The following is a 26,897-nucleotide window of genomic DNA, read 5'->3' on the forward strand; positions in this document are numbered from 1 at the left end:
TTCGAGCAGTTTGAGTTTAACGTACTGATTTCAGACGTGGATTCAGGCTGGAGGATGCTGACTGCTAACTGACGATCGGAACGGATCCGATCCGCTCAAATCGATTTGCTAAGTGCGGGACTGTTCGCTTTATACAAGTAATTTTGATTACAGCTTTTGATTCTCGAGTTGCCTGCTCTCTCTCTCTCTAAGGTTTGGTGGTGTGGAGATGATGGCTTCTGCTACTCCTACTGCTAACTGTTGCCAACTGCTACTGCTCCTGTTTCTGGTTCTAATTCCGCTTCTGCTCTTGGTCCTGCTGCTGCTTTTGGGTGGGATGGGATCGGGTGGGCTTGTCGTGGGTGGGTGTGTCTGGGGTGGTTGTGGAATTAGCACGTTAAATCAGACGCTCGCTGTACCATATTCAGAAATCCGTGTTGTTTGTACCGCCGCCGCCGTCGCCCTCGGCGCCTAGTCCCGCTCCAGCTCCCGCCTCCCCACCGGCCAAGCCCACTTCGCCTACGCTAGGCGGCAGGGCCAGTGACAACGGGGGAGCGGCTGAGCCGGCCACCATCATAGTGGGCTCCGTGTTCCGGCGTTTCATTTTCAGCTTGTTCTTTTTCAACATGGTCGCCTGTTTCGTTTTCATCGTTTCAGACAGCGAGAGAGAGAGAGAGAAAGACATTTGGGAATTTGAAAAACAATTTAAGCGTTGTCCGCATTGCATTTAAAATTAGTTTTAAAATATTTGTTATCATAGAGTTAGATTTTTGTTTCGTATTCGTGTAAAGTTGTGTATTTTGTTCAATATATTCGGTAGGAGAGAAAAAAGAGAGTAAGAAAAGATAGAGTTAACGCAAGGAAATAAATCGATTGCCTTAGATTAAATTCGTTATAGGTTCTTGTTCAAAAGCTAGCTTGAAAAATCAGGCAAAATGTAACGGAGGAACTCAATCAACTAAATGTTTTCGGTTATACATATTTCGATACTGTATGATGGATTACGAAAGCTTGCATTTGCATATAAAATGGTAACGGAAAAGTCCAAATTGGACTGCCTTCAAAGGAAAATCAAGGTAAATGATTGCATAAAAATTAATTTAAAACTGTAGACATTTTCTAGGAGCGCTAGGCTTGCTGTGGTGTGGTGTGGTGTGATGTTTGTGGGTGTAGTGTTGCTTTAGTTAGCTAGTTCAAGTTCAATTGCGGTGGTCACAGTTCTTCCGGTGCAGAGGTGTTTTGGTGGGTGGTGGGTGGGTGGTTCTCAGAGCTCGACAGCACCAACTATTATTTACAGCTATTTGTTTTTATATTTAATTTCATTACTTTTGGCTTTGGTTAATGCTATTTTTTTTTTGTTCTGACTTTTGGAAGATTAGTTTCATTCGCTTGCGCGCATTGGAGTTTTTATCTTGCTAAAATTTTCGATATCTGATTACAATTTTCAGGCTTAAGGCTGTTGATCTGTTCATGGCTTATGGAGTTTTGTTTTTTGGGGTTTCTTTGGTTGGTTTTATGGGTAGAAACAGGAGAACCAATATCGCAGGCCGCTGGCCAAGCTCTAGGTGCTGCCGAAGCCGGCGGGCAGCGAAGCCATCGAAGCCTCCTTCTCCCCATTTTCGGCCAGCTGCGATTGTTGCTGCTGCTGCTGCAGTTGCTGCTGTGACTGGGATTGCGGGGATCCCGATACAGACACAGATCCCGCTCCCAGTCCCGATCCCGATCCCTGCTGCGCCACCGAGAGACTGAGCACCGCCGGCGAGATGTGCGGCTCCGTGAGGCGGCGCTTGCTCTTCGTCTTCTTCAGCATCGTGGCCTAGATGTAGCATAGAAATCACACACATTGTCAAATCCGACATACACATACGCACACGCACACACATCGAACAGAGAACTACAAAGTTTTTGTTTATGTTTTCTTTTCTGATTTCATTAGTTTTCATTTAACTTATTTTGTTTTTTTGAGCTGCCAACAAATGAAAAATGCAGAAAAACGTGGCTATTTTACATGGTTAGAGGGTGGCTCAGGGTTTTTTGGGTGTTGTGTGCTCTACTAAGGTAATTACGACACATCGGGCGGGAAGATTTACCAGGGGACAAATTACAAATTTAACATACAAAACACGCATATCCAACACACACGCATACAAAATTTACTGGTTTTAGTTGTTTTGCCCTTGGCTCAATGACAATCGGTTCGCAAAGTTCAGGATTCCATATTTTATGTTATATGTAAATTATTGTCCAGTTTTGTACTTAGTAAATCCTGGGTCAAAGGAAGTTATATATCATTTGGAACATTATATTCCATGCTAGGAAGACTTTTATTTTATAGTTAAGGCTAAATAGAAGAATATTTTCTTCAAGACAATCACCGTTAATTGAACTAACTCTGTTAGTTCTCTATCTCTATATTATAAACTATAGACGTAGAGTAAGCCGATTTGGTTTATCAACAAGTTTAATTGCTCTTTACCTTTTTCGGAAATTTAATAGTTTAATAGTTCAGATGGGAAAGCGGCCCTTAAAAATTGATTTAAACTCCAAACAGTATGCAATGCAATGAGTGTTTCGAAAAGGAAAATCATAGTATTTAGATTTAATGCAGAATTAATATAAATACGATGTCAGGTTTGGACCAGGATGATTTTTGGTTTGATAATATAAATTTGCTCTATATTGCATATTTAATTGAATTTAATTAAAAGCTATATTAACGTGACAACTGATATATAAATCGCTTATAGTTCATGCTGCCTGACTCATTAAGTCTGAACCGACTGCCATTTAGGTTTGTGTTAACAACATTTACTTAGTTTTGCCATTGAACTGAGGATATAAAATTATAGGCATTCCTAATATCATGTCCTTGTTGTGGTTCCCCTTTGTGGTGCCCGGGTATTACATAAACCCAAATTTAAACTGTCGAATGTATGCTCTGTGGATTTTGGCTTGAATTTCTTGTGGGGGGTTGTACAAATTTCAAATAAAATTAATGTAATCAGATAGGTGGACGCTAAATCAAAAGAGTCGCTTAAAAATCGGAATTAAAACAAAAAATATAATAATAAAAAAAAAAAAAATACAAGGAAAGCGGCGGTGCACTATAATAACCTTATATATGAGCTGAGTTTTTTGTTTTTAAAAATATATAATAATCTACTAAGCTCCGGTTTTTGCAAATTGCTAAAAAGTTAAGTGTATACATTTTTTTAGGATTGCCAATTGAGAATGAAAATTAAATCAAGTTTTTCAACCTTATATAAAAATCTAGATTTTAACTCGCTTCTAGGAACTATTACAGATTTATTCGTAATAACCGGAGCATGTTTGTATATGTAAATACAAAATGAGGGTAATGTTAGGAAGCAGGGCATGCAATCGAAAAAAGGAACAGCGAATACATGCAAGGCAACTTTAAGTTTCAAATATAAAATTCGAAAGAAATTGAAAATCCAAAGGGAGCCACTTACCTTGAGGGCCGACTTGAGGACGACAACATCGCCGGGACTCTGGATCCAGGGCTCACCGTCCACCTGAACGGGCATGTCGGTGTTCAGATGTATCTTGATGTGCCCACCCTGTGGGTTAAAAATTTACAATTTACAAATTATAGAAAGTTTTTATTTAAAAAAAAGAGTTTTTTTCGTTGCCCACCTGAGCTATGCGCATGGCCGTCCGAATTCCGGATTGGATTTGACCCAAGTGGACCACGCCGGTGACGCCCACTACCTCCAGCATGCCATCGTAGTGGTTGGGCGTGGAGAACTGGTCGTCCTTGTCGGGTCCCCATGGATTGGCGCCGCTTCCCCAGCTGTAAAAGAGGGGATTGTGGAGTTAATAACAATATGAAATAATCTTCTATGGCAGTCTCAGCTCACCTCAAAATATTTAAGATGATGATGCCATCGACCGGTGGTAGATCGACAATCTTTCCGTCCACCTCCAGCCGCAGTTCCTTCTGCAGATCCTTGACCGCCTTGCGGCCCACGATCTTGCGCAGTCCCATCTTGACGTAGTAGCCCTTGTTTCGTAGGCGAGAGTTGAACTGGTTGGGGTTCTCCTCGCGCGCATTGTGGAAGTCCAGGCAGAGGTCCGCATCGATGCCGATGCCGAAGTAGTTGTTCATCACGAAGATCTGTGAGTTGTCCTCGTTTTGGGCACCACCTGGATGGAACACCAAGTGATCATTAGTTGGTAGGTTCAATTTATTGTCCATTGGGATCACACAAAGAGACACTTGACACCGAACATTCAACTGACAACATCGAGGTTTGATTTGATTAGTTTACCCAAAGATCCGGGGAGTCCCACTGGTGTCTGGACTAGTCAGGTCATACATTACCTCATGCATGCGGATATAGCCTAGGAAGTAACTCTGTACACATTAAAACTAAACAGCATTTATCATCAGATACCAAGACTGGGGTGGGGTTTTTGTATAAGAGGGACTTTTAGGAAGCTTTTTTTTTGTATTTACTTTACAAATAACCTTGGTAGGTAAGTAATCAGCTTAGATTTATTATCAGCTGTAACATGGATTTTCATTAAATAAAATAAATAAATAAATAATTATGAAAACTAATAACTTCTGCTTAAAGATACTTCCATATGTACTAGGCGTTTCATATGTTACAACTTTGGCTTTTGTTCAGAGATTGCTTTGGCGATTTTTACAGCCGGAAAAGGATTGGGTCGTGGCATAGATTTAATTACAACACAAAGGATTGGTTTTATTAAAGGAATTGGGGCTGGCAATGGGACTGGGAGTGGCACTTGGGCTAGGTCTGGTTAGGATTAGGCACTATGTAATGTAACGTAGAGAAAGAACACACGAACGAAGTTTTGAAAACACCAAATGACCTGATATATCACTCGATGTCAGAGCCGGTAATTGATGATGCTGATTGGTTTGTTGCGATTGCGATTGCGATAGGTGTGCTTGGTGTGCCTTCTTCTTCTTACCGGTTGTTTGCGAGGGCGCCTTCATGGCCGGCTCCTCGGGCTTGTCCTCCGGATGGAAGACAACCGTCCAGCGATCGAGTCGGATCTCCTCCGCCTCGATGACGTCGCGCAGTAGATTTAGCGGATCCTCGCCGCCGGTATAACCAGATCCCCAGCACAAAACGCGAGCCAAATCATTGCCTAAACGGGATTATGGTTTGGGAAGTGAGATTATGTTAATTATGTGACACTAAATACTAAATACATCGAGTTCGAGAAGCAATCTACTCACCAGTTCCGAGGGGAACAATGGCGCAAGGCGGACTGGAGCACTCCGAGTCCTGTCCCACGTTGTCCAGGCACTGCAACACCCAACCGATGGTTCCGTCGCCACCGCAAACCAGGATCTTGTAGTTGGTTATCTGTCGGAACACGTACAAGCTGGAAATATGAAAGAAAACTAGTTTAGAAAAGCAGGCATGGGGATTGGTTTGCATTCATGTTCCATACCCAGGCAGAGGACCGCCATTGTCCAGATCGAAGACTTGATAGGGATTTAGCAGTTTTCTGAAGCTGGAGATCAGCTCCAAGCCCTGACAGCCGCCGGACTTCACGTTGACAAAGACCAGCAGTGGCCTCACGTCGGAGGGCACCATGCTGGGCTCGATGTTCGGCAGGAGCAGCACCAGCAGCTTCTTGTCCTCGATGATCGTCTCGCGGAGATTGTAGAAGGCACGAACCTGCAAGACAATTTAACAAATAAATAGAGTTTCCCTTGGGAAACTGGATGCTAAAAGACCCACCGCCTTCTGGGAGTCCTCGAATGTAAGCACCACGGACCCGTACTCGTAGTAGATGGGTCCAATGCTGATGAACTTGTTCTCGTCGGTCACGTACTTGTTGAGGATCTGCTCGTAGTTCCGCTGCGACAGACCCGTGGGCAGGTTGCCCACGAATAGAGCGATGTTGGGACCGTGCGGATCCTGCTTGTGCTGCATGTAGAAGCGCATTAGCTCCATCTGGCGTATGGAGTCCTTGCCCAGTTGCTTCATAATATCCCAGGGTCGTTCGTTCCACGACAAGATACGCTCGGTCACGCCGCGATCGAGCAGCACCTCCGAGCACCTGGGATTGGGAATATAAGCGTTAAGATACGAGATCATAAGACCATGGGACACTATACGCACCTGTAGTCCTGTATTTGGTTATCCTGTAGGCCGAACTTGTCCAGGGCATCGCGAATCAAATCCTTAATAACTGTGCTATTATCTACAGGAACACTGACATAGGGATCCTCCAGCATCGAGCACTGCAGCTTGCCGGGATAGACGCGCACATGGCCCCGGTCGCGATCGTGGAAGCGGAGGTACATGGCCGGCCGCTTGCCCTCCAGGTGCGTCAGGCTGAGCACGGGCGTGGGGTCCAGCATCGGGGCGTCCTCCATGCCGGCGGGCGCATACAGATCGGTCAGGTAGAAGGCCTGCGGATCGCGCGTGATGTGGAATGCCCGCAGCGCGGTGGTCAGCAGCTGCTCCAGCGTGTATGTGCGCTGCACGATGATCACACGGTACTGCTGGCGTCGGAATGAGTTGTTGCCATCGAACACCTTGATCATCTCTGTGGAAGTGGATATGGATTTTGCTTAGTATGTAAAGTATTATATTTTCCAAATGAGTTCCCTTCATCTCACCTATGTCCTTCTCTTCGCGCTCCTTCTCCTTCTTCTCGCGATCCTTCTCTGACTTGTCCGACTTGTGACCAGCGGAATCAGGCCTGTAATGGCTGGAGGAGCCACCGGCAGCGGAAGTTGACGCTCCCCCCGTGGAGGAGCCACCTGCTCCGGTTCCACCTCCCCCGCCACCGCTGCCTCCTCCGCTGCTGGGTCCATGTCCGGATTCGGTCTTGCTGGCGGATTCCTCATCCTTGAAACGGGGTGTGTCGCCGCTACTGAACTCCTCGGATATGCTGCGTGCTGGAGGTCACACATAGAAATGTCTGGGTTAGTATCTGGCCAGTTCCTCAGGTGGACAGACATATTTTTATTAGTAAAAACAAAAGCGGCCTCGGCCTGGTGTTAGTTACTTAGTTGCCACTCGGAAAAAATGCAAGACGTAATCGGAACAGTTAATTTATTAAATAGCTAGATGTATTAAAATATTAAAAAAAAAATATAATTTTTTCCAGCTACAAAATTTTGTATTAATATTAATATATGTAATATTGATATTTAATATTTCTTAGTTAGAAGGATCCGAAATAGCTGTTGCTTTTTAATCACATTAAAGATACAAAGCTACATAAATAAAAATGTTTACCTAAAATTGCCCTAAAAACAGCTTTTCGCTTTAATATTGAGAATTCTTCTTGTTTATTAAAACATATGTCATTCGACCTTATATTAAGAAATAATAACTACAAAGATTTCAAGGACATATTTAATTTCATACTTTATGGCGTATTTTTAATTAATTTTTTAACATAAAGTGATTTCTGTGACACCTGATTCCTACTAAATAGTATAGATAATCCTGGTTAAAAAATTAAATTAAATATTCATGGGTTTAAATTAAGTCTAAATTGCGTTATTATAATAAAGAATAGTTAACCATTTCAAGACTAAAGGCTAATTCGGATCACTCTTGGGTTATTTTTCCGAGTGCTGGCATGCGATTATGCGGTGTTAATGATTAGTGGCTTGCAATGTGGGGCGGAATGGTGCGGATGATTAGTGGTCGATGGTTAGCGATTAGTGGGACTCAGTGGCTTGGTGGCTCAACGTAAAAGGAACGGGCGTAACGAAACCAAAACCAAAACAGAGGGGGTTAGCGCAAACTAAGGACCAGTCGAAACCAAGACCGAACCGATCGAGAGCGTGCCGCGTCCCCATTCGCATTCTTGGCCCCAATTCTGTTAGCAGGGACGGGGGACAGAGAGACAAATAGAGAGAGAGAGAGAGAGAGAGAAAAGGGTAAGGAGTACGTGGACTAGTCACCTCTGCGCTTCTGGTAGCGCGGCTTGCGCCAGCCGACGGAGAGACCTTGCCGCACCTGTCGGAGCAGCCGGCCAAGGACATGGCCATCACTGGCGTCGCTGGCCCGCGACCGGCTGCTGGCCCCACCGTCGCTGATGTCGCCGGCAAAGGCCAGGTCGTCGCTAGCCCCGCTGGGCCGGTCGTCCAGGTAGAGATCGTCGAAGCCCACGTCGTCGTCCACATCGGTCGCGTCCAGGCGGCGCGCCAGCATATGGAAATTGTCGTCGTACGGCTGGTAGTTGCCGTCCTCGTCCTGGATGGTTATCTCGATGTTTTGCGATAGCCTGTCCAGGCTGTAGTTGCTCTTGGTACCCGCGGGCACCGCAGCGTTCTTGGGCGATCTCTTGGAGCGCCGGCGCTGGAACAGGCCGCGTCCGTACTTCTTGTATCGCGAAACGGCAGTGACACCGGCCGACTCCTGGAAGGACTTGCTCCTGCCCACCGGCGATAGCTGCAGCAGCGTCGCCGGGGCCGAGGGCGAGGCCGAAGAACAATCGCTGGAGTTGGAGTTGGAAAGCGGGGAGCTAAGGGAGCCGCCCTTGCCCTGCGCCTTGTGCTTGGGCATGAGTATGGGCTTGGGCTTGGGCTTGGCCTGGGCCGGAGCCCCAGTCTTGGGTTGCGGTCGTCCTGGGTGGACGCTCAAGGCATGTCCGGACTTTCCCGGGGCAGTGGTGCTGGCGGGGGCGATTGTGGTGCTGGCTCCTCTAGGGGCATTGGAGGCGGAGGCGGACGCGTTACTATTATTACTACTATTATAGCTAAGGTTGCTGATCAGGTTGAGGCTGCTGTCGAGGTCGTCGGTGTTGGTCAGCTCCCCGCCGGTGTCCGAGGTCTCATAGCAGCTTTCCCTAGGCGCCGTCTCGCCCTCCGCCTCCGCCTCGGCGTCGCCGTGGTAGTCTGTCTCGCTGACATCACGTGGCTGACGCGAGCGCAGCGATCTCCGGCGCAGGGCCACGTCACAGTGGTCGTAGTCGTCGCTGAGATCGCCGCCGCTAATATCACAGACTCCGCCGTCCACGTCGTCCTCATCCTCGCTGGGCGAGATGCCACCGCCGCTAGATCCCCGTTTCCGCCGGCGCTTGCCCTGGCCGAGTTTCCGGAAGAGGCTCGTGTAGAGCAGGTGCAGCGAGGAGTTGGCCGAGGGTGATTTCTGCAGGTTACTGGCGCACATCACATTCGAGGTGGAAGTGGTCAGCTGCAGGGCGCTGTCCTGCTCCGTGTTCTCCTCCTCCAGCTCCTCCTCCGGCTGATCCCGATCCTGATCCTGGTCCGCCTCATTGCTGGTCTCACCCACTGTGAGGAAGGAGGGCGTCGGCGAGTGGCAGAGCGAGTGGGAGCCACAGGAGGTGGGCGTGGGCGGCGTGGAAAGGAGAAAATGTTGTTTCGATTGCTCTCGCCGCTGCCTGTGGAGCTCGAGCAGCTCCTTCAGGCCCAGCCCAGTTATTGCTCCCGCCGATCCCGGTCCCGTTCCAGGGATCGGGGAGCAGCTGGCCGCTCCGGAGCCGGCACTCAAATCCGGACTGGCTGCCGGGGCGCCCACAGACACACACACAGACAAACACAGCGTTAAGGAACGCCGGAAACGGAAACAGTTTGTGAAAAAACCCAAGAGAGAAAGAAAAGAAAAGAAAAGAAAAGAAAAAACGAAACGAAAAGTAAATCAAAAATCAAAAGAGTATAGAATCCAGGGAACGGGGAAAAATCGAGGAAATCATCGGTTGTGAAGTGGTGGTGGTGTTGTTGGTGGGAGTGAAAGAGTGGTCTGCCATGATCTGAATGAGCTGGATGAGCTTGAGCGATGTCTGATTGCTGATCGTTGGAGTTCTGGTTTTTCAGAGTGTGCACACAACACAACATCGATAGCAACTTTATGTTTTTGGGGATATTTGGGGTGAGTATTGCTAAATCGCTATATAGAGGGTGAGTGACCATCGAGAACGGATGTGGACCAGTCCACACTCAGCGAGAGAGAGTCTTTTCGAAGGTGAGTATAGAGGAAGATATCAAGATATTTATGTTATTATAAAACTTGACTGAAGATTGTCTTTCAATTGAAATATAATTATTCCAAAAGGACCTCGATCCACCTTTGATGGGACTCTACTCGCTTCAGTGCAGGACCTGGCCTATTAAGAGGCTGGGCGCCTGGGTTCCTGGGCTTCTGCGTTTATCACTATGGGGGCAAGACCATGTACTTACGACACGAGTAATCGCGCACGAGCGTCGTTTTCGATTTGACCTGGACGCCGATGATGGCCTCGATGGGCACTTCGGTGCGCGGAATCGAGACTGAGTGCGGAGGTAAGTAGATAGGTTGTAGAATACCAAAATTACATTCGGTTGGCAGGTACACGCGACATCCGGCATGGGTTGTCATGCCGCACCACTCGCAGCGGTATCCTGTAAATAAGATTGAGAAGCATAATTAGCCAGAGGGAGAGATAAGGATTCAAGGGCGAACAACTCACCAGTGAGACATTCCGAGGACCAACATGTTTTCTTACAGTACGCGCACTTGGACGTTGATGGAAGATTGCCCTCTCGCCAGTGATGCTGTTGGTCGAGATTAATATATAGTTAGTCTTGGTTGTAATCCTCTAAAGAGAGAGAAGTTAGGTGTACTTACCTGATGCTTCACATTAAGCAGCTCCTTGCCCGGCACATATGTGGCATTTTCGGTACAATCGGGCACCGCAAAATCTTGGCACTCAATATGCGCGAAATATTCGCAGACTGGGATAAAAAATTATGTGAAATATTTAAAATAATAGAAAAGCTGGTAATATTTATTGTGGGAAAATTTTCCTGGCTGTAATTTGTTTTCAATAAACCATAGCATACTTTTCTGGATCAAGATAACAGAAATTTTCAGAATTTAATTATTTAATTAATTAATTTGCTTTTAATAAGAGTGCTATATGTGTTAATGCTTCTGTTTCTGCTTCTTGTTTTATGCTTTAACATATCATAAACAATCTAATAAAATACACTTAAGTTTATCTTAATGGAAAACCAAACTCAATCGCAGTTAAAAATCAATTTTCTACCTCTGTGGGGCACACATCATGCGCTTGATGGTTCTAACAATGGATTGCCGCTCAATAGGTGAACTGACGTGACTGACACGCAGTTGGAGGAGAAGAGGCGTCAAGGACTGGGACACACACATATACATATATAGTGTCACTTACCTAAACAATGCACCGCTGGCGTTTCATCCAATCGCTTACGGCAGACTGTGCAGAATTTTCTCTTGTGATGAGTTGGCTCGGACCAACAATGGGCCACGGGATTCTGTGGGGAATGACACATGGACACATGACAGCTACGTTCATCCTGCGATTGCGACTACGTACCTTTATAATGCATGGAGCGATGCCGGAACAGGGCGTTACCACGCTGCTGACACATCGTTCGTGAATGATAAAGTTGCAAACTGCAAGCGGCAAGGTAGAGAGAGGGGAAAAAAAGATGTGGTTATGCAACATGTCGGCAAAAGTTTTCAAGTTATTTCAAAAGGGATCACAATGCAGTTCACGTTTATCTAAGTGGAACAGTCAAAGGTTTCGTTGCGTATACGTAATATTTCATAACTTTTTGTTAAAACTAAAATCAAACCCATCCAGTGTTTAGGTTCAAAATTGTTGTAAAAAATTAAATATCTCTATGAACTGAAATTTGAATATTTTTAATAGTATCCTAATGTAAATAGCCTATCTAAGGGGATACAGTCATTACGTATACGTAATATTTTCCATCGAAAAATGTATATAAATAAATTTTTTTTAAACTTATTTCCATTACATGGTATTAATTGAATCACATTTAATGAATTTTATTCAAATACACGTACATATATATTATTTCAGTTGAAAATGCGTATTCCAGTGAGAGTACTGCTCTCATCGCCCTAGTAAGCCCCTTGGTGCAACCGCAAAGTCACCGCGTCATTGGGAGCTCGCATGCCATTCATGGTGGCCGAGTTCACGGACAACGGTGCATTCATTGAAGTTCCCTGCAGGGCAACTAAGGGGGACGGGGCCAGAGCACACAAGTGGCGTGCAGCGAGCTAAGTGGCCAAGCCAAGGTGACGCAGAGAGAGAGGGAAGAAAGAGTGAGGGACTGGCAATGGACAAAGCTCGACTGCTTTTCTCCCTCCCGCGCTTTTGAGCTAGCTGCTCTCTGTCTCTTTTCCTCGCCACCTGATTGAAAAGTAAAATCCTGTTGCACAAAAAAAAAGGTCCATAGACCAAATAACTCGATTTCTTTTATTATAATTATAAAAAATGATATAATTCCAAAGACTTTAAATTGTATGCAATATTTTATTTTGTTTAAGACTGTTTTTAATAAACACCAATATTTAAACCATGTTGCTTAAAATATGAAATATGGATTGATATTGCCAAGCCTGAACTATTTTGAATGCAAATTAAATAATTTGTATTAATTCTTTGAATAATCGCATCCTCAGTCTCCCTTTTGTATTGAAACGAACATAAATAACATAAATATGTACATACATATGCTCGCATTTCGTGCTTCGACTTAACATAGATATCATAGTTCTATTTTTATCCTGGCGTAAAACTTACGTATTTACACATAGGCAACACTTGGGGCGCTGCACACATAACAAATGGGCAAACAGACGCGCGTCGTCTGTATGTAAATGCATAATTATCTCTGTGTGTGCACCGTGTCGAGGGGAGGAGGAGGCGGCAGCAGCAGCAGTAGAAAACTAGGCCGCTGACCTGAGGCGCTGTGCTGACGTCATGAATGAACTCGTGAATGTGCTTTGGTTTTTTGGCCCGTTTTATAAATAAAACAGCGGGCAGCCGTCAAGTAGGTGCAAGCAGCAGCCAAGCAAATGCAGAAGGGGAAGAAGAAAGAGAAGGACAAACGTGACGCTCAACTGCAGTTGCATTTGGGAATGTAAAACATAACTGTAGGTCTCGAGTTTAGCTAGCCATCTCTGTCTAGCTTGAGTTATTTGCAAGAGGAGTCCTCGGTCTTCTTGTTGTTGGCTGTGGCGGTTGTTGCACTTGCCGTAAAAATAGAGGGTTGGGGGGAGGTAAGGGTGGTGGAATTGCAGAAGCAACAGCTGAGCACGTATACGCCCTGTGGCGCTCAGCAGCTAAGATCTGTACATTTCTTTTTAGGTATTTTCCACTTTGTTGCATGCCTGCATTATGTATACCAAAAATGTGTGTGCTTTCTTTATTTCTCTTTCCCTTTATCCCTCTCTTTTTGTGTAGATAAGCATAAGCAGACAGAAGCAGCGACGCCAACGCATGGGGAAATTTACGAAATGCTTTTCTTTGCGTTTTCCTTGTGTGTGTGCGTGTGTGGGGAATTTGAGGTTGGAAACTCAACACACTTTTACTTTTGCCTCGCTTCGTTTTTATTTTCCCTTCTCCCTTTTGGCCAGGCCAATAAAGCCAACAATAACAAAAGAGAATCAAGTGGGAGAGGACGAAGAAGAAGCAGTATCACAAAGCCAAATTTAAAGCGAACACCAATACATCCACACACATATACACATGTATGCACAAAGGAGTGGTAGAAGGAGAAGCAATAGGAGAAAGAGGACAAACCAGAAGGAGGAGCAGGAGCGGCAGGAGGAATCGGAGGCTAGGGACAATTGAATACGCACAAGTTGACATGCGTAGTGCGTGGAAGAGGAAGCACAATTAAAATTGATATTTGCCCAGAGGAGAGTTATACAATTCAATTGAGGTGTAGCCGTAACATACACAGCAAACGAATGACAAAGAGGAAGTAGCGCACTAGGAGAATAACGGTCAAAGAAGCAGTCGAAGTAAACGAACCAAAAGCCGAAGAGGAAGAACAACGTTGAATTAAAAATAGCTGGACATGCTTAATAATAAACAAGCATACACACATAATCTCGGAGAAACAGTTAGATGACGCATATGAGGCACGCATAAATCATATAAATTCATTCTTTGGCACAAGATAAAACCTTTTTTTACTAAAGTAAAAGGGTATTTATATTCGCTCACATTCGTTTAGAGTATAAACAAAATTAATCACTAAAATGCATTATACTTTTTCGACCTGTTAGCTTAGTATTTATATTTTATCCACGGGTTTTCAAGTGTTTCTCTGTCCAGCTCCCGCTAAAATCTGTGTCTGGTCTTTTCGGACGGCCGAATTAAATTCCACAGCAATCTTTTTTCCTGATGGAAACATAATTTCCAGATAGCTTCAGGGGCAGTGACAGGAAATTGGCAACAAAAATGTTGTTGCTGCATGTTGCAATATATTGCTAAAATGTTATGAAGTTTTGTAATATATGAGCAAGATCAACATAATTGCGAATTACTGTTACTATTAAGCGAAGCAACAGGACTTTGACGCCATTTTATTGCTCTTATGCACTGCTTGGCCCCGGAAGCACTGCTTGAGTAGCATTATTTTGGATTATGGTTTAATTTCATTTTGGTCGGACACGCTCTTGACTGGAGAGCAGATTTTTTCCGGCTTGCCTGCAACGTCAGCAGTGCCCTTCCTCTTTATCGTTCTCTTGATTCCCCCCGTTCTCCGCGCCGCTTTCCGTGCGATATGCCAGCCAAACTGACGACCCCGAAAATCTGTTCTTTATACTCTTTATGACGAAAGAATACTGCGAAAAAGTGTACCAGTTTGTAGTTAAATATTAAAATTAATTAACTATTACTTAAATTATTACTAAACGCTTAACTGAACTTTTAGTTATGTTCTTTTTTAGCCCAAATAAAATTTAAATGTAATTTCTTGACCTTGCAACCCAGTGGGTAAATAAATAAATGTTTTGAGCTCAATGATATTAGAAAAATATTCTCTAAATATTTAAAAACTTAATACCCCGTTGCCTATTAATACTTGTAAGCTTATTCCACTATGGCTCAAGTATTATAAAGAGTATTATTTTATCTTGTTTTAAGGTTGTTCGCGCTGTTGGCCATTCACTTTGGTTATGAATGAACAGCGTCGACAATGAAGCAATTAACTAGGCGAATCCCCCCTTTTATTCCGTCCTCCATTTAAGCATTATCCCCCCTTGCTCCCCTCTCGGTTTGCCATCGTCGTCATTTTCCATGGCGGCCATTGATGACGCACTTTTAGCCCTTCGCTGCTGCCGCTATCGGCCGGGGCACCTCGCTCGGATTCAGATTCGGCACTCCTGCCGGCTTGTAGTTACCGTCCCCAGCCCATACCACCCTGCAAACCACTCACAGGCCATGCATTCAATTTGATTTGGTTGCGCACCTGCTGCTCGGATGCAGTCCACCCTGGAAACCCGATTGAAAGTTGCCTGCGGCCTATGCTACACGAGAGTGCACTTCGCATTTGACCTACATTCGGGGGATCAGAGAGCGCGGGAGCTCCGATTCCGTTCTGGTTCTATGTGAACCGGAGAGCCATAGCTCCAGCTTCGGCTTTAGCTAATTAAATATGCAGCTTTACTAGGGAAACACTGCGAAGCGGCCTTCCGCTCTATCCCTGCTTATATTTCCCTTTCGATTCAGACCAACGTGGCGTATACGTGATGTGCGGCCAAAGAGCGACGCCCTCGAGGGTATGCAACACAAATAACACGATTTCAGCTTGCTATTTCACCCAGAGCACACATCACATACATAAGTAAGATATGCATATATGCATACTCAATATACATAAATATGACATGTTTTGCCAGCGATTAACACAGTGGCAAAATTCACTGAAAATGTCAAATGCAAGCACAACGAAAACAACACGAAAATGCGGGAAATCTGTCTGTCTGTTTTTCTCGCTTGCGGGCAATAAATTTAGCTGTGGAATGACACAAATGAGTGCATTTATGGACTCTCTGGCTGGCCGCTACACTCAATTTTTTGTTCATTCAGAGCAGAATCTTTAATGATCTTTAACACTAGCCATTAAACCGAACAGAGCCACAATTCACGGTCCATCGCAGAAGACCAAAAAGTTGTAAATAACTTGAGATAAAAATAGGAAAAAGCAGTGGCTTTTAGAATATGGAATTTATACTTTTTAATTTTGTACATTTTAAATAATTTTTATTTAGTTGCATTTCCCAAAAGCGTTGAGCGACTACCAAACATTATTGCATCGCATTTGGATGATTCACCCTTAGATTTTCCATCTACAGATATCTTATGTATGGAAATTATTGCACCAAAAGTTGGAATAAAACATACATAGGTGTTCTACATACATAGGTGTTCTACATTCCTGTTAATTTTGTCAACTCATGCTCCTAAAGATTATTTCCCTGCCATATGCTCTTAGCAGAGTGCAAATAGTGTTAATTTTGGTGAACGAATAATAGACTTTAAAGCAACGTATTTGTGGCAAAAGGCGCGCACTTTCCGCAAAACTATAAACACCGATGCTACATGAAATGGCAAGCGTGATTCGCGATAATTATAATAATAGCCATAACAAAACCAACAAATCCCATGAACGAAATTGCACAAATAAACAGAGTAAAGCAGGAAGATTCATCACGATGCGAGGCGCTTAACACGCTTCCCGTTGGGAGAGTCAGATGCCCCTCCTTCTCGGTTCCGTGGACCTATATCAGCCATTTCTGTTCTGTTTCTGTTCGATTCAATTCGATCCGAATCGCCTTGGGTTGCCTGTTTGGCATAAATTGTGCTGTGGGGCGAGTGATGTGCTCTGTTTTATAGATTTCCATGGCAATGGCACATACGAATACATACATATATGTACAAGTAGCATGTCGAATCGGTGCTGTCTATGACGTCGTTGGCGCTCTTGCTCACGTCACGGCAGACACGGCCAACAGCCGCACAATTTGGAAAAGTTCAAACGCGCACACTTCTCGGCCACAAATAGCCCGATGATGCTGCCCCTATTCCATACTATAACTATACTATATAGGCTACACTACACTGTATGCTAAGCATTACCCCTCCTGAATTTGTCCCGACCGACGTGCGATCTTTACACTTTTGGTCATGTGGCGATGACGTTGAACTGCCGTTCACTCGTCAAATTGGATACAATCTTATTCAATTAGGATAACTTAAGAAGATATTAATTTTCATGCTTTTCCAATGCTAATTTTTTGAGGTTTTTCATATAAAAGTGTATCACCCAACCTCTTTATAAGGGAGTACTCGAAGTACTTTTAAAAGCTAACCAAAACGTAATAAAAATCTACTTAACGTTATTTTAAAATCTGTGTTTATGTTTTCCTGTAATGCCCGTGCTGCTGGTCTTTGTTATAACAACCTCCCCAGCGGCATCAACATCGGCATAGGGATCTTCGGGGACTGACGCTTTTCCATTCAAATTTTATGGCAATTTTGAAAGTATTTTCAAAACCAGACGAAATGTATTTTTACATCAGCCGCTGCTGTGAGAGATGTTCGATGATTTGCGTTTTGCCTTTTCTCTGTTGTATTTAGTGCTCATTAATTACAACTTATTTCTATTGCTGCCGCGTTAGCAAAATTAAAACCTGATTCGCGGGCAAGGGGGAGGATGATTTTTGCAGTCCATAAAGTGGATCTATGAAAAAATAAAATTTTTGGTAGATGCCAAAAGGGATACGTGGAATTTCTATACCAAAAACTCAGTGTAATAGCCAAGTGCCTACCGATAAATCTATTAAAACTTAACAGGCAAGATGGATGCATCTCTGACCCCAAAAACTATGCATATACTTAATCAGCGTACCCAACAGAGTTGATTTTCCGTGTTGGTGTGTCCGTCAAAAGATCTCAGTGCCTATGAGACCTAGAGCTACCAAACATTAATATCTTTAATAAGCTGTTCAAAAACAAGACGCTAAGCTATAATCGCGAATTTGGTGGGATAATGAGAACTGATATTGAATAATATTTAAATATTCCAAATGCGAACCCCACTTAACGAACTTACACTTATTATTATATGATCTTTGGTACTCACCCTCGCAAATATATCCTTGCTGGATGAGGCCCCAGAGCAGATCCGAGCAGTGGTGACAGTATGTTGGCTTATGAAATGTCTTCTTCACGAATGAATGCCCACCATCCGCCATTTTGTTTGCCTGTGTCCGCTGCCCGTCCTTCCGCTTCCGGTTCCTGTCTCAGTTTCGGTTTCGGTTTCGATTTTGCCTCTGCTTTATCCTTCTCCTGTGGTTAGTGCGGCTACTGCTATGTGCGTATGTCTTGGTGCTGACTTGTGCGCTGGACTCCTCCTCCAAGTGACCGTTGCCGTGGCCGTTGCAGCTGCAATTTCAGTTGCTATTGCGCAGTGGCAGCTGCGATATCTGTTGCTGCGGCAGTCAGAACTGCAGTATATGTTGCAGGTGCAGTTGCAGCAGTGGCAATATCTGTGGCTGCTGCGTAGATGGGCTATTTCGAAGTGGGAATCTTTTGGTTGGGCAACCTAGGCGCCTGCTGCCGGTACGGGCGTCGAGGCCAGCTGTGGCAGCGCTGCCGTACCGACCGAGGGCGTGCACTTGGCGTGGGCGTGGTAGGGTGAAAATCCGGCCAGCCTGGACTGCTGCTGATCCTTCTGATCCTGCTGCTCTGGGTGCTCTGGCTCCGGCTGCTGTTCCTGTTGCTGCTGACAAAAGCGATGCGAAATGGAGTACGACGACGACGAAAGTGACGACGACGGCTGCATTTTCATCCATTGGTCAGGTGGCGGCTCCCTTATCCGGACATTTGCTTGCCGGGCTCGGTTCTCGGGCTGGTCGAGGGCTACTTGTTTTTTCCTTTCTTTTTTTAGTTTAATTTAACAATCGTTTTTGGCTGTTATATACATAGTGGCTATGCATAATTATACTTTCTTAGACTTGTGCATCTTCGATTTCAGTTAAGCGTTCGGATTTTCGGTTATTTGGTGGTGAGTTTATACTGTTAATTATTTACAATTTCTAGCGCTGCACTGAACAAAAAACAAAATTGGCATTTTAAATATGTATATTTTTCGTTATTTGCATTTATGTGTGCCATTTCATGTATTTCTTGTTGTTTTGCTTGTATTTTTTCTATATGGCACTGCACACACGTAGGCACACTTCACTCGGCGGGCGGTCTTCACTTTACTACGACGGCAGCAGCAGCAGCAGCTCGGAAAATGTTTTTCTTCGACTTGGCTCTCTCTTCGCTTCGCTTTCCGTTGCTTTCCTTTCGCCTTTCCACTTTCCGCTTTCCTGCGCTGATACGTGGGCGCCGCACCCCCCAAATAAAACAGCAGAGCCGAAAAAAAACCAAAGGCAGAAGGGAAAGCGTTTCCCGATAATAAAATCCACAAGAGCGGGAGTTTCCACGGGGAAGGCTACAGAGAGAGAAAGAAAGAGCTAGAGCGAGAGCGCGGACTGCGCAAAAGAGATGGGGAGAGAGGCACGCGTCATGCGTGGTGAGTTGGCTAAAAAAGTTCCCAGTATTCTTGGAGCACCATAAAAAAGTAGTAGACATCAATATAATAATAGAAGTGGCAAAAATATGATATCAACAGCGTGTACCGCTGGGGTAAAGAGAGTAACGAGTAAGAGGCCGAGACAGAAGAGAGAGTGAAGGCAGAGAGGAAGAGAGTGAACTGCATTGTGGATTTTCCTTTCGCTTCATTTTCATGCCTCCAAAACGCCAATCCATTAATTTCCACAACCGCGGCGCCCACGAGTATGCAACATGTTCTGCGATGATGAACCAATTACCAGCGCTACCCAGTTACCCACTTTCCCAACTTCCCTTCACCCACACCATCATCCTGCCCCTCCTGCCAAGAGCGGGGATGGCCAAGGACAATCCAGTCAAATATTATATCATACAGGTCCTAATAATAGACGGAAACAAAGGTAACGACACTTGAAGTTTTCAACTTGATGACAATAAACGACAGCTAACGGAAAACACACAAATCCACAGTGTGCATCTGTGTATATGCGAACAGTTAAGGACAAGATAATAGCAATACAGGATATAAATCCGGTCATTGTCTCCCTCTCTGTGATATTTCAGAAAAGGTATATGCTAATCTGCTGCAGAGTTGGTGCTATTCTAGCATGTTTTATATATGAGCTAAATAATAAGTTTTAGTCAAAAGAATTACCTATTATACAATTTTAACTCAAAGTTCTGTGAAAGATTTTAGACTTTGGTCCATAACATTTTGATCAGGAAACTAGATTAGTTATCATTTCGAATTTTATGGACTATATCTATATTCCATTACTTTCTTTATTTCCCGGATTAGTGATGGATTTATATTCAGTTCGACTGACTCTATTTGGAGGAATACAAAAATTATAGTAGTAAAAGCATCATAGCGGATGAATAACAAAGAATAACTCAAATATCTGATACAAACTTTTACAAATTGTTACCATTGCTAGGTGACTTAATTGATTAGAGCAACGTGAATTTAATCCTAAATCTTTAAAGTCTAAGCCATTCCTGTCTTAGGCTTTCGAATATTTATACTGATCTAATGTGGGGTTTTTTGGACATTGTTCTGACATCACTGTGAACTTTTAGACGAATTTTCAAGAAAATTAGTCCAAAGCTACATATCCTTCTACACAACATTTTGGATATTCAGTCCTATCTATATATTAATTCTTCCCAAGACACTACTCTGAACTTGAACTGAGACCCTTCTCATTGGATTATAGCCACTTTTTGCCTTTAACCTCGTTATGGAATGCGATTTGTTGCGAAAACTTGCAGCAAAGAGTTTTGAACTTGGACTTGGCTTTGGGAGCAAGTACTACTATTTGGCCCGCAACTGTGTGTGTGGAGCCAGCCTGACGACGTGGAATGTCCGTGTCCCTTGTCCATATATCCTGGCCTCCAGGCGCGCGACATGCGCAATGGGAGGTGCCCAGAGAAAACTCACCACACAGGACACCACTCGCAGCGAAAACCCAACTCCACCACAGCGGTTCAACGAAAGTGGCCAAGTTTAAGGATAAATCACAACGAGCAAGATTTTTGCAACAAATGCTGCCAAGGCAAGGTGTGGGTGGGGTGAGGGCTTTGGTTTTTCTTTCTGGGGTGTTGAAAACTTAGCGGCTTCTCTTTTTTTTCTTTGGGAAATTATTGTTTTGGTAGCCAGAAGAGCAACGAAATTATGGATGCTAATGGGGGGCCGAAAAGTACGATATATAGCTTTCGGAGGCTGTGTATGTGTACACACCGTAGACAAAGCAGCCGCACTTCGCACCCACTGGGGCCATGGTGGCGCCCACTTTCCACTCCCCCGTCCCACCCCCTGGCTTTTTCATCCCCGCATCCTCTGCTGCTTGCTGGCCAATGCTGCGCGCTTCGCTCTTTTCGGGCCGCATGAGCAAATCGCAATAGATAGAGAATTTTTTTCTTTCTTTCTGGCTGGCGCGGCTTGATTCCTTGCCACACACACACTCTTACTCGCACCCGCACTCGCACGCACACCTATCCGTGTCCTTTAATATATTTGTAAGTCCATATACGTATTTAGCCAGAGGTGTTCGAGTGGCCTTGCCTTTTTACTTTGGCAAACACTCGAAGGAGTTAATAATCGGGGAAAGTCGGAGCCAGGAAAGTTGGAGCCTGGAAAAGTCAGCACTTGGCACATATGACAACGTAATTTTCACGCACACACACTAACACACACACCCGCGCTCACTTGGAGAGAGTGAGGGAGAAAGAGAGAGCGAAATTTTATGTACCATATATTTTTGAAGCTGCAAAATTTTGCACACTTTTCGACTTTTCACACTGCTGCCGCCGCCGAGATTTTGGTTTTCATTTCGCTTGGGTTTGGTTTTGGCGTTGTTTTTGGCTGGCCATTTTTCCATTCGATTTCCCCCGCACTTCACGCACTTTTCTTTTCGTTTTTATTTTCTTTTTTTTAGGAAAGTTTCCACAGCACTTTGCAGCAAGGGGCTGCGAATTAATGAACGTTTCGCCAGAGTTTTGGCGAGTTTTCAGGCAGTTTTCTTGCTTTCTTGCGCCGCTGCTGCCAGTGTGTGTGAAAATTTTCCTGTGCTGCCTGTGGTTGTGAAAGTCCAGTGAAAATCCGCAACCGTTACGTACGGAAGAGCACACCTAGCTGCTGTGTGTGCTCCGCTGAAGACGATGGTGCGCTCTGACGCCAGGTCCGAGTCCACAGCCTACTCGCAGCTCTCGTTCGCCATCGATGCTCCTCCGCCTGGCTCCCTCATCCGGCCATCCCTCTCGCACTCGCTGCCGGGCCTGGGGGCCAATGGCGCCCTCTCCCTCTGCGGTGTGTTGAGTTGCCGTGTCGTGTGGGCCAACAACAAACAGGGGGAAATTTAAGGGATCTCCCGCTGCCGTCTCTCTCTCAGTGCCGCTCTCTGTCTCTCAGGCAGGATGCCAGCGCTTGTGCCGTCGCTCTCAATGCGGCTCTCTCCATTTCTAGCTCTCTCTCTCGCCCCCCAAATAAAAATGAAATCAACAATTTGTTGGGGGCAAAGCTGCCAACTGGTCTCCAAAATAAATGTGACCAGATCGCTTGGTGGCATAAAAAGAAACCGTTATTTAAAAGACAATTCTTTATTTCCAAAATCTGAACTTTAGTTCAGAAGAAGCCTTTAATACAATATTAAATAATTTATTTACGAAATATAATGACTACTATTCCAGTTTCAAACGTTATAAAAACTTACTCTGAACAAACTTCATATAAGAAGCACCAAAGAAAGTAAAGAGCTTTGTGTTGGATACTTTGGATACAGCAATTTCCATATATTTATATAGGGCTTTTAACTTAAAGCTATAGAGTTGAGCACACCGTCGATAAATCGTTTTGATTTGCTTATCTCTAGGTTATTCTTTACAAGTACGAATGTGTATGAGCAACCGATATTGCTGCTTTTGTAGAGTTTAAGTAAAATGTGTTGCAAATTGCATTTGCCAAGCGAACTTAGGAGAAGGTTTAACAGCACTCCTATACACGAACTTTATGCTGACACACAGGATGGTTGAATAATAATAATAATAGTAGAACCGAATATACTTTTGGGTTAAGTTGAATACAAATGCACGCATACGATTAAAATTAAGGCGACTTTAAATGGGTACAATAGATAATGTCTTTCTTGGGCTTCATTACTTAAGAGCCAACTTAGCCCAGTCCATGATCGTCGAAGAAACTCTGCGGGGTTTCGTCCTGGAACGGGAGAATGCTTAGCTTCAGTTACGTGATCTATACTTTACTTTGCTCGGAGGATAACGACAGGCAAACCAAATAAAAGCTTCGACACAGGAACTAACCCACAAAAATAGGCTATGGAAAACGGGTTATAAGAGGCAAACAACTAAAAAACAAAGGGACACCAAACGGGTGCACTAAGCCAGACAGAGGGGATAGATTGGAGAGTGGAGAGCAGAGTTCAGAGGGTAGAGGTCAGATCAGTGGAGACTAGGTCAGAGCAGTCAAACAACAGAGCAGTGAAAACAGCAAAACAACAGTCATAAATAATTAATTAAGGAAGAATACACAATTACGTTAAATACAAACTGACGATCACCAGCTCACGGTCTTACCATTATCATACTAGGCATACATATAGCATAAGATACATAGTACATTTATATTTTGCATTTTTTGGAAAATAATTTTTTATTATTTGATTTTTTTGTTCTTTACAAAACACGGAAAATTTGGCTAAAACGTACAACACACATACATAAACATACATATAATTGTAGATATACATAAACTAGACTTTATTCGGTTACCACTAAGGCATGATTATTACAATTTTCAATGATTAATCATTCTCTTTTATATTTCAACATTAAAGCTTACATGTTTCTATGGTAAGAATAGTATTGCATATATCTCCCCACTAACTAAATTAGTTATTGCCCATTTTGGTGATTGATTGGAATGATCTTTCGATTTTTTTTAATGTAGATATAGGAAGAAGAATATTAATTGAGTTGAGGAAACCCCGGATGGAACTAAGTACGTGAGGTTGGGTTGGCTTGTTTTGCATGAACTTTGCTGGATCTATTTATCTATGTGTTTGTGTGGTTTTTGCGAAAGTGTGTGCATGGAAAACCGAATGCCAGATGCTCGGAGTTTACTATCTAGTGGGATTTATTGCTTCTAGCCTCACGCTGCTTTCTTGGTTTACTTGATTTTAATTAGCGTCTCAGTGCTGTACAACAGCCAAAACACACACTATGGTATTGCGAAGTGGATAGAGCAGTGTTGGTAAGTGCCAAGTGCAGCACGCATTGTCGCCTGAGCAGTTTCTGGGGTGTATAAGTGTGTGGTGTGCTTGTGGTATCTGGGTGTGCGTGTAATATCAACTACATAAGTTCTACGGTGTTCTAGTTCTTTAGAGGAGTCCAATGTCTCTTAAAGTGCCCTCAACGGCTTCGTCCTGGAGTACAGAGAATAAGAACAATAAGAACGAGAAGAGTAGAATAGAAGGAAAGAAAGTAGTAGTAGTAGTAGTGGTGTTTGGTGGTAGTACAAGTAGTAGGTGTAAGTGTGAGTAGTTGAATGTGTCCAAAAAAGAAACCAATTTCAATCTTGTTTTGCATTTCTTTCATTTACGGCACAACTTGGGAACACGTAATGCATATAATAGGTACATATATGGATGAACATCACAGCGCAGCGCGGGGAAGGCTGGGAAATGGAAGCTGGGCAATTTACACAGACATATTATGTACAGCTGGGCGGTGGTTTGACTGATCTGACCTATCGACACTCCACTACTAAGACCCTTTGCAGATAGGGGATATTACTTTATATGTTCTTTACACTGGTTCTTTGGGATGGCTTTATGTTTTCTTTTTTTTTTTTTATCATTTAGTTGAGATACTCATTGAAGTCCTGTGGTTGTTGTTGGTGGTGGTAGTAGTTGTGTTAACATCGATTTATGCAGTGGCGGGTAGGGTAAGCGTTAATAATAACAAGAGAAAGGGTACATGGGTTACACATTTAAAAATATGTTATATATGGTATGGCAAGTATATATCGTCGTATCTAGTTAGTAATTCGGCTACAAAGGTCATGCAAAGTAATCAAGCCAACTAAAGATCGGGAGATCTCACTACAAATCGGGTAAGGAAACTAAAAAAGACTACAAATTGTACTACAACGGATGGCAAACAAAGTTAATTAGGTTTATAGTTTACTGCACAGCATCATCTATGGCAAGTTCAATACTGTGGCGATCTTCAAATAATTCCAGGTAAGTTCTCACAATTCACAATTCGCTTTCGAGACGTGTTGGCAAGTTTCGCAACTCAAGACGGCATGCAATGACAAATAAACAATTCGCTTTTTGACTGTTGTGCGTGTGTGCGGGCTAGGGTGTTTTAGATTCAGAACTTAAAGTTAATGACAATTCAGCTGCGAGTACACACACACACACGCACACTGGACTTAGGTTCTATTGCAGCGAGTAAAAGAACTCTTCTTGCTTCGAGGGTGGTTAGAGGTGTTTAGTTATTAGTTTCGATTGCACAAATTAGAGAAACAAGAACGAGAAGTAGGTAAGGTAAGAGTAGATTATAAAGTATAAAGAGAAATCCGTGATATGCGCATGAGGTATGACATTTTTGACGTTATAGATAGGCATATAAAAAATATATAGATGCGAACAAACACTAACGAACGAGGTAACGAAACTAAAAACCAGCGAGTTGAATAAATATATATGTAAAACAATTAACAATATCCGGCATAGGTATAGAGAGTGACACAACCGTTTAGGCATTACAGATCATATGTCTCGGGTGTACTGACCTCTTGGAGCAGATCCTGCGAGGCGATTGCCTTAAGTACGTTCTTCTTGGACGTCTCCTGGATCTCGCCGCCAATGAGCAGCTCGTCCAGGATAAAGTACGCCTTTTCAAAGTTGAAGATTATGTCCAGCTCACACACCTATCAAAAAGATGTGACGTTTAGTCATTTAAGGGCCTGTGTAGGTCGTTAAACGTGTTCACTTACGCTGCCAAAGTACTTATCCAACAGCTCGACGTAGCGATGGATGATCTCCAGTGTCAGCAGCTCGTTGTCGTTCTGCTCGATGGCGCAGCAGAAATACAAGCTGGCATACCTGAAAAGAAGCCGTAAGCCATGGTTGTGGTACAACTAGAGCTTGGAGAATTATATCCACTCACCTCTTGTAGACAATTTTGCAGTCCTTCCACTCTAGGAAGGAGCACATCTTGGGCTTGCGGGCCAGTATCGTGGTGACCAGCTCCCGGGTAATCTTCTTTTTCACCTTGTCCGGATAGGCCATGTACCACTTCTGAAGACGCAGCTTGCCCTGCCGACTGAACAGCAGCATGAACAGCATCTGGAATCGGAGAGCATCTTCGTTAGCCGGGAATGTGCTTTACTTTAGCGGGCCTAATCAATTTTTCATATCTTTGAGGGCCACGGAAGCCCCAATTTCCACTGACACAGTCATCGAGCGCACCCACACTGGCTCACACGCACACACACGTATTTTCACCTGGCCACCGCATCGTCAACACAAAGTCTCGCTTCCAATACGCAAATAGATCACAATTTCACTTAAACTCTTATGAGCCTTACCATTGCCAATGCTTTTCCTCTATGTGTTTAAGTGTTTTCGTGGACTAGTGTGCAAAATATAAACGAAAAACTTAATTTTCAATGAGCACAGAAAAGTCTTCTTCTTGGAGTGCTGTCATTCGCACTGCACCTGTCGACGTGTGAGGGCGAATGGCAAACTTGGTTTGAATGAATAACACAGTAGACACTGCCTAAGGGGTCCATTATTAATATATATTAATAATAATAATTAATATATATTATATATACTCTTCTTAAATTGCTTTATATCAAAAATATATTGAAATAACTGAAGCATTATTCATTATAACTTTAATTGAATATATTTTAGTTGAAAACAATTTTAACTTGTGTGGATTACAGTAAAGCCTACAGATATAGTTAAGCTTAATATATAATA

General features: G+C 43.7%; 2 protein-coding genes across 5 annotated transcripts; both read right to left on the reverse strand.

The window, feature by feature from the left end:
* Nucleotides 1-631: 631 nt before the first annotated feature.
* On the reverse strand, nucleotides 632-22,488 carry LOC108084573 (diacylglycerol kinase theta). 2 transcript variants are annotated; one of them, XM_070287526.1, is made up of 18 exons: nucleotides 21,636-22,488; nucleotides 17,906-18,871; nucleotides 11,311-11,390; nucleotides 11,146-11,248; nucleotides 10,581-10,687; nucleotides 10,423-10,507; nucleotides 10,154-10,354; nucleotides 7,916-9,478; nucleotides 6,614-6,895; nucleotides 6,111-6,540; nucleotides 5,727-6,048; nucleotides 5,434-5,663; nucleotides 5,216-5,364; nucleotides 4,843-5,124; nucleotides 3,861-4,146; nucleotides 3,637-3,793; nucleotides 3,453-3,560; nucleotides 632-1,795 (listed from the first exon to the last, which is right to left on the reverse strand). In XM_070287526.1, the coding sequence occupies exons 2-18, from the start codon at nucleotides 18,015-18,017 to the stop codon at nucleotides 1,541-1,543; spliced, it is 4,752 nt and encodes a 1,583-aa protein (XP_070143627.1). In that variant the 5' UTR covers nucleotides 18,018-18,871; nucleotides 21,636-22,488; the 3' UTR covers nucleotides 632-1,540. The 2 variants fall into 2 exon arrangements, with proteins under 2 accessions (XP_070143627.1, XP_070143628.1); XM_070287527.1 differs by lacking the exon at nucleotides 7,916-9,478 and having other exon boundaries at nucleotides 639-1,795; nucleotides 4,945-5,124; nucleotides 21,636-22,385.
* A 151-nt stretch (nucleotides 22,489-22,639) lies between these two features.
* AP-1sigma (AP-1 complex subunit sigma-2) lies at nucleotides 22,640-26,656 on the reverse strand. 3 transcript variants are annotated; one of them, XM_017180907.3, is made up of 5 exons: nucleotides 26,498-26,655; nucleotides 26,077-26,255; nucleotides 25,904-26,012; nucleotides 25,700-25,837; nucleotides 22,640-23,098 (listed from the first exon to the last, which is right to left on the reverse strand). In XM_017180907.3, exons 1-5 carry the CDS (start codon nucleotides 26,498-26,500, stop codon nucleotides 23,054-23,056), a joined length of 474 nt encoding a protein of 157 aa, XP_017036396.1. In that variant the 5' UTR covers nucleotides 26,501-26,655; the 3' UTR covers nucleotides 22,640-23,053. The 3 variants fall into 3 exon arrangements, with proteins under 3 accessions (XP_017036396.1, XP_017036397.1, XP_070143629.1); XM_017180908.3 differs by lacking the exon at nucleotides 22,640-23,098 and adding an exon at nucleotides 23,520-24,323 and having other exon boundaries at nucleotides 26,498-26,656; XM_070287528.1 differs by lacking the exon at nucleotides 22,640-23,098 and adding an exon at nucleotides 24,341-24,781 and having other exon boundaries at nucleotides 26,498-26,656.
* Between the last annotated feature and the right edge of the window lie 241 nt (nucleotides 26,657-26,897).

Source organism: Drosophila kikkawai, chromosome 3R, assembly GCF_030179895.1.
Source record: "Drosophila kikkawai strain 14028-0561.14 chromosome 3R, DkikHiC1v2, whole genome shotgun sequence".
In the NCBI taxonomy this organism is placed as follows: domain Eukaryota; kingdom Metazoa; phylum Arthropoda; class Insecta; order Diptera; family Drosophilidae; genus Drosophila; species Drosophila kikkawai.

Coding starts and splice junctions, on each gene's coding strand:
- LOC108084573 (XM_070287526.1), bottom strand. CDS start 18,017: ATGGCGGATGGTGGGCATTCATTCGTGAAGAAGACATTTCATAAGCCA. Junction 5,664..5,726: donor TCGAGGACTCCCAGAAGGCG/GTGGGTCTTTTA, acceptor ATTGTCTTGCAG/GTTCGTGCCTTCTACAATCT. Junction 4,147..4,842: donor GACATCGAGTGATATATCAG/GTCATTTGGTGT, acceptor TGTTCCATCCAG/GTGGTGCCCAAAACGAGGAC.
- AP-1sigma (XM_017180907.3), bottom strand. Junction 26,013..26,076: donor TGCAAAATTGTCTACAAGAG/GTGAGTGGATAT, acceptor GCTTCTTTTCAG/GTATGCCAGCTTGTATTTCT. Junction 25,838..25,903: donor TGGATAAGTACTTTGGCAGC/GTAAGTGAACAC, acceptor TCTTTTTGATAG/GTGTGTGAGCTGGACATAAT.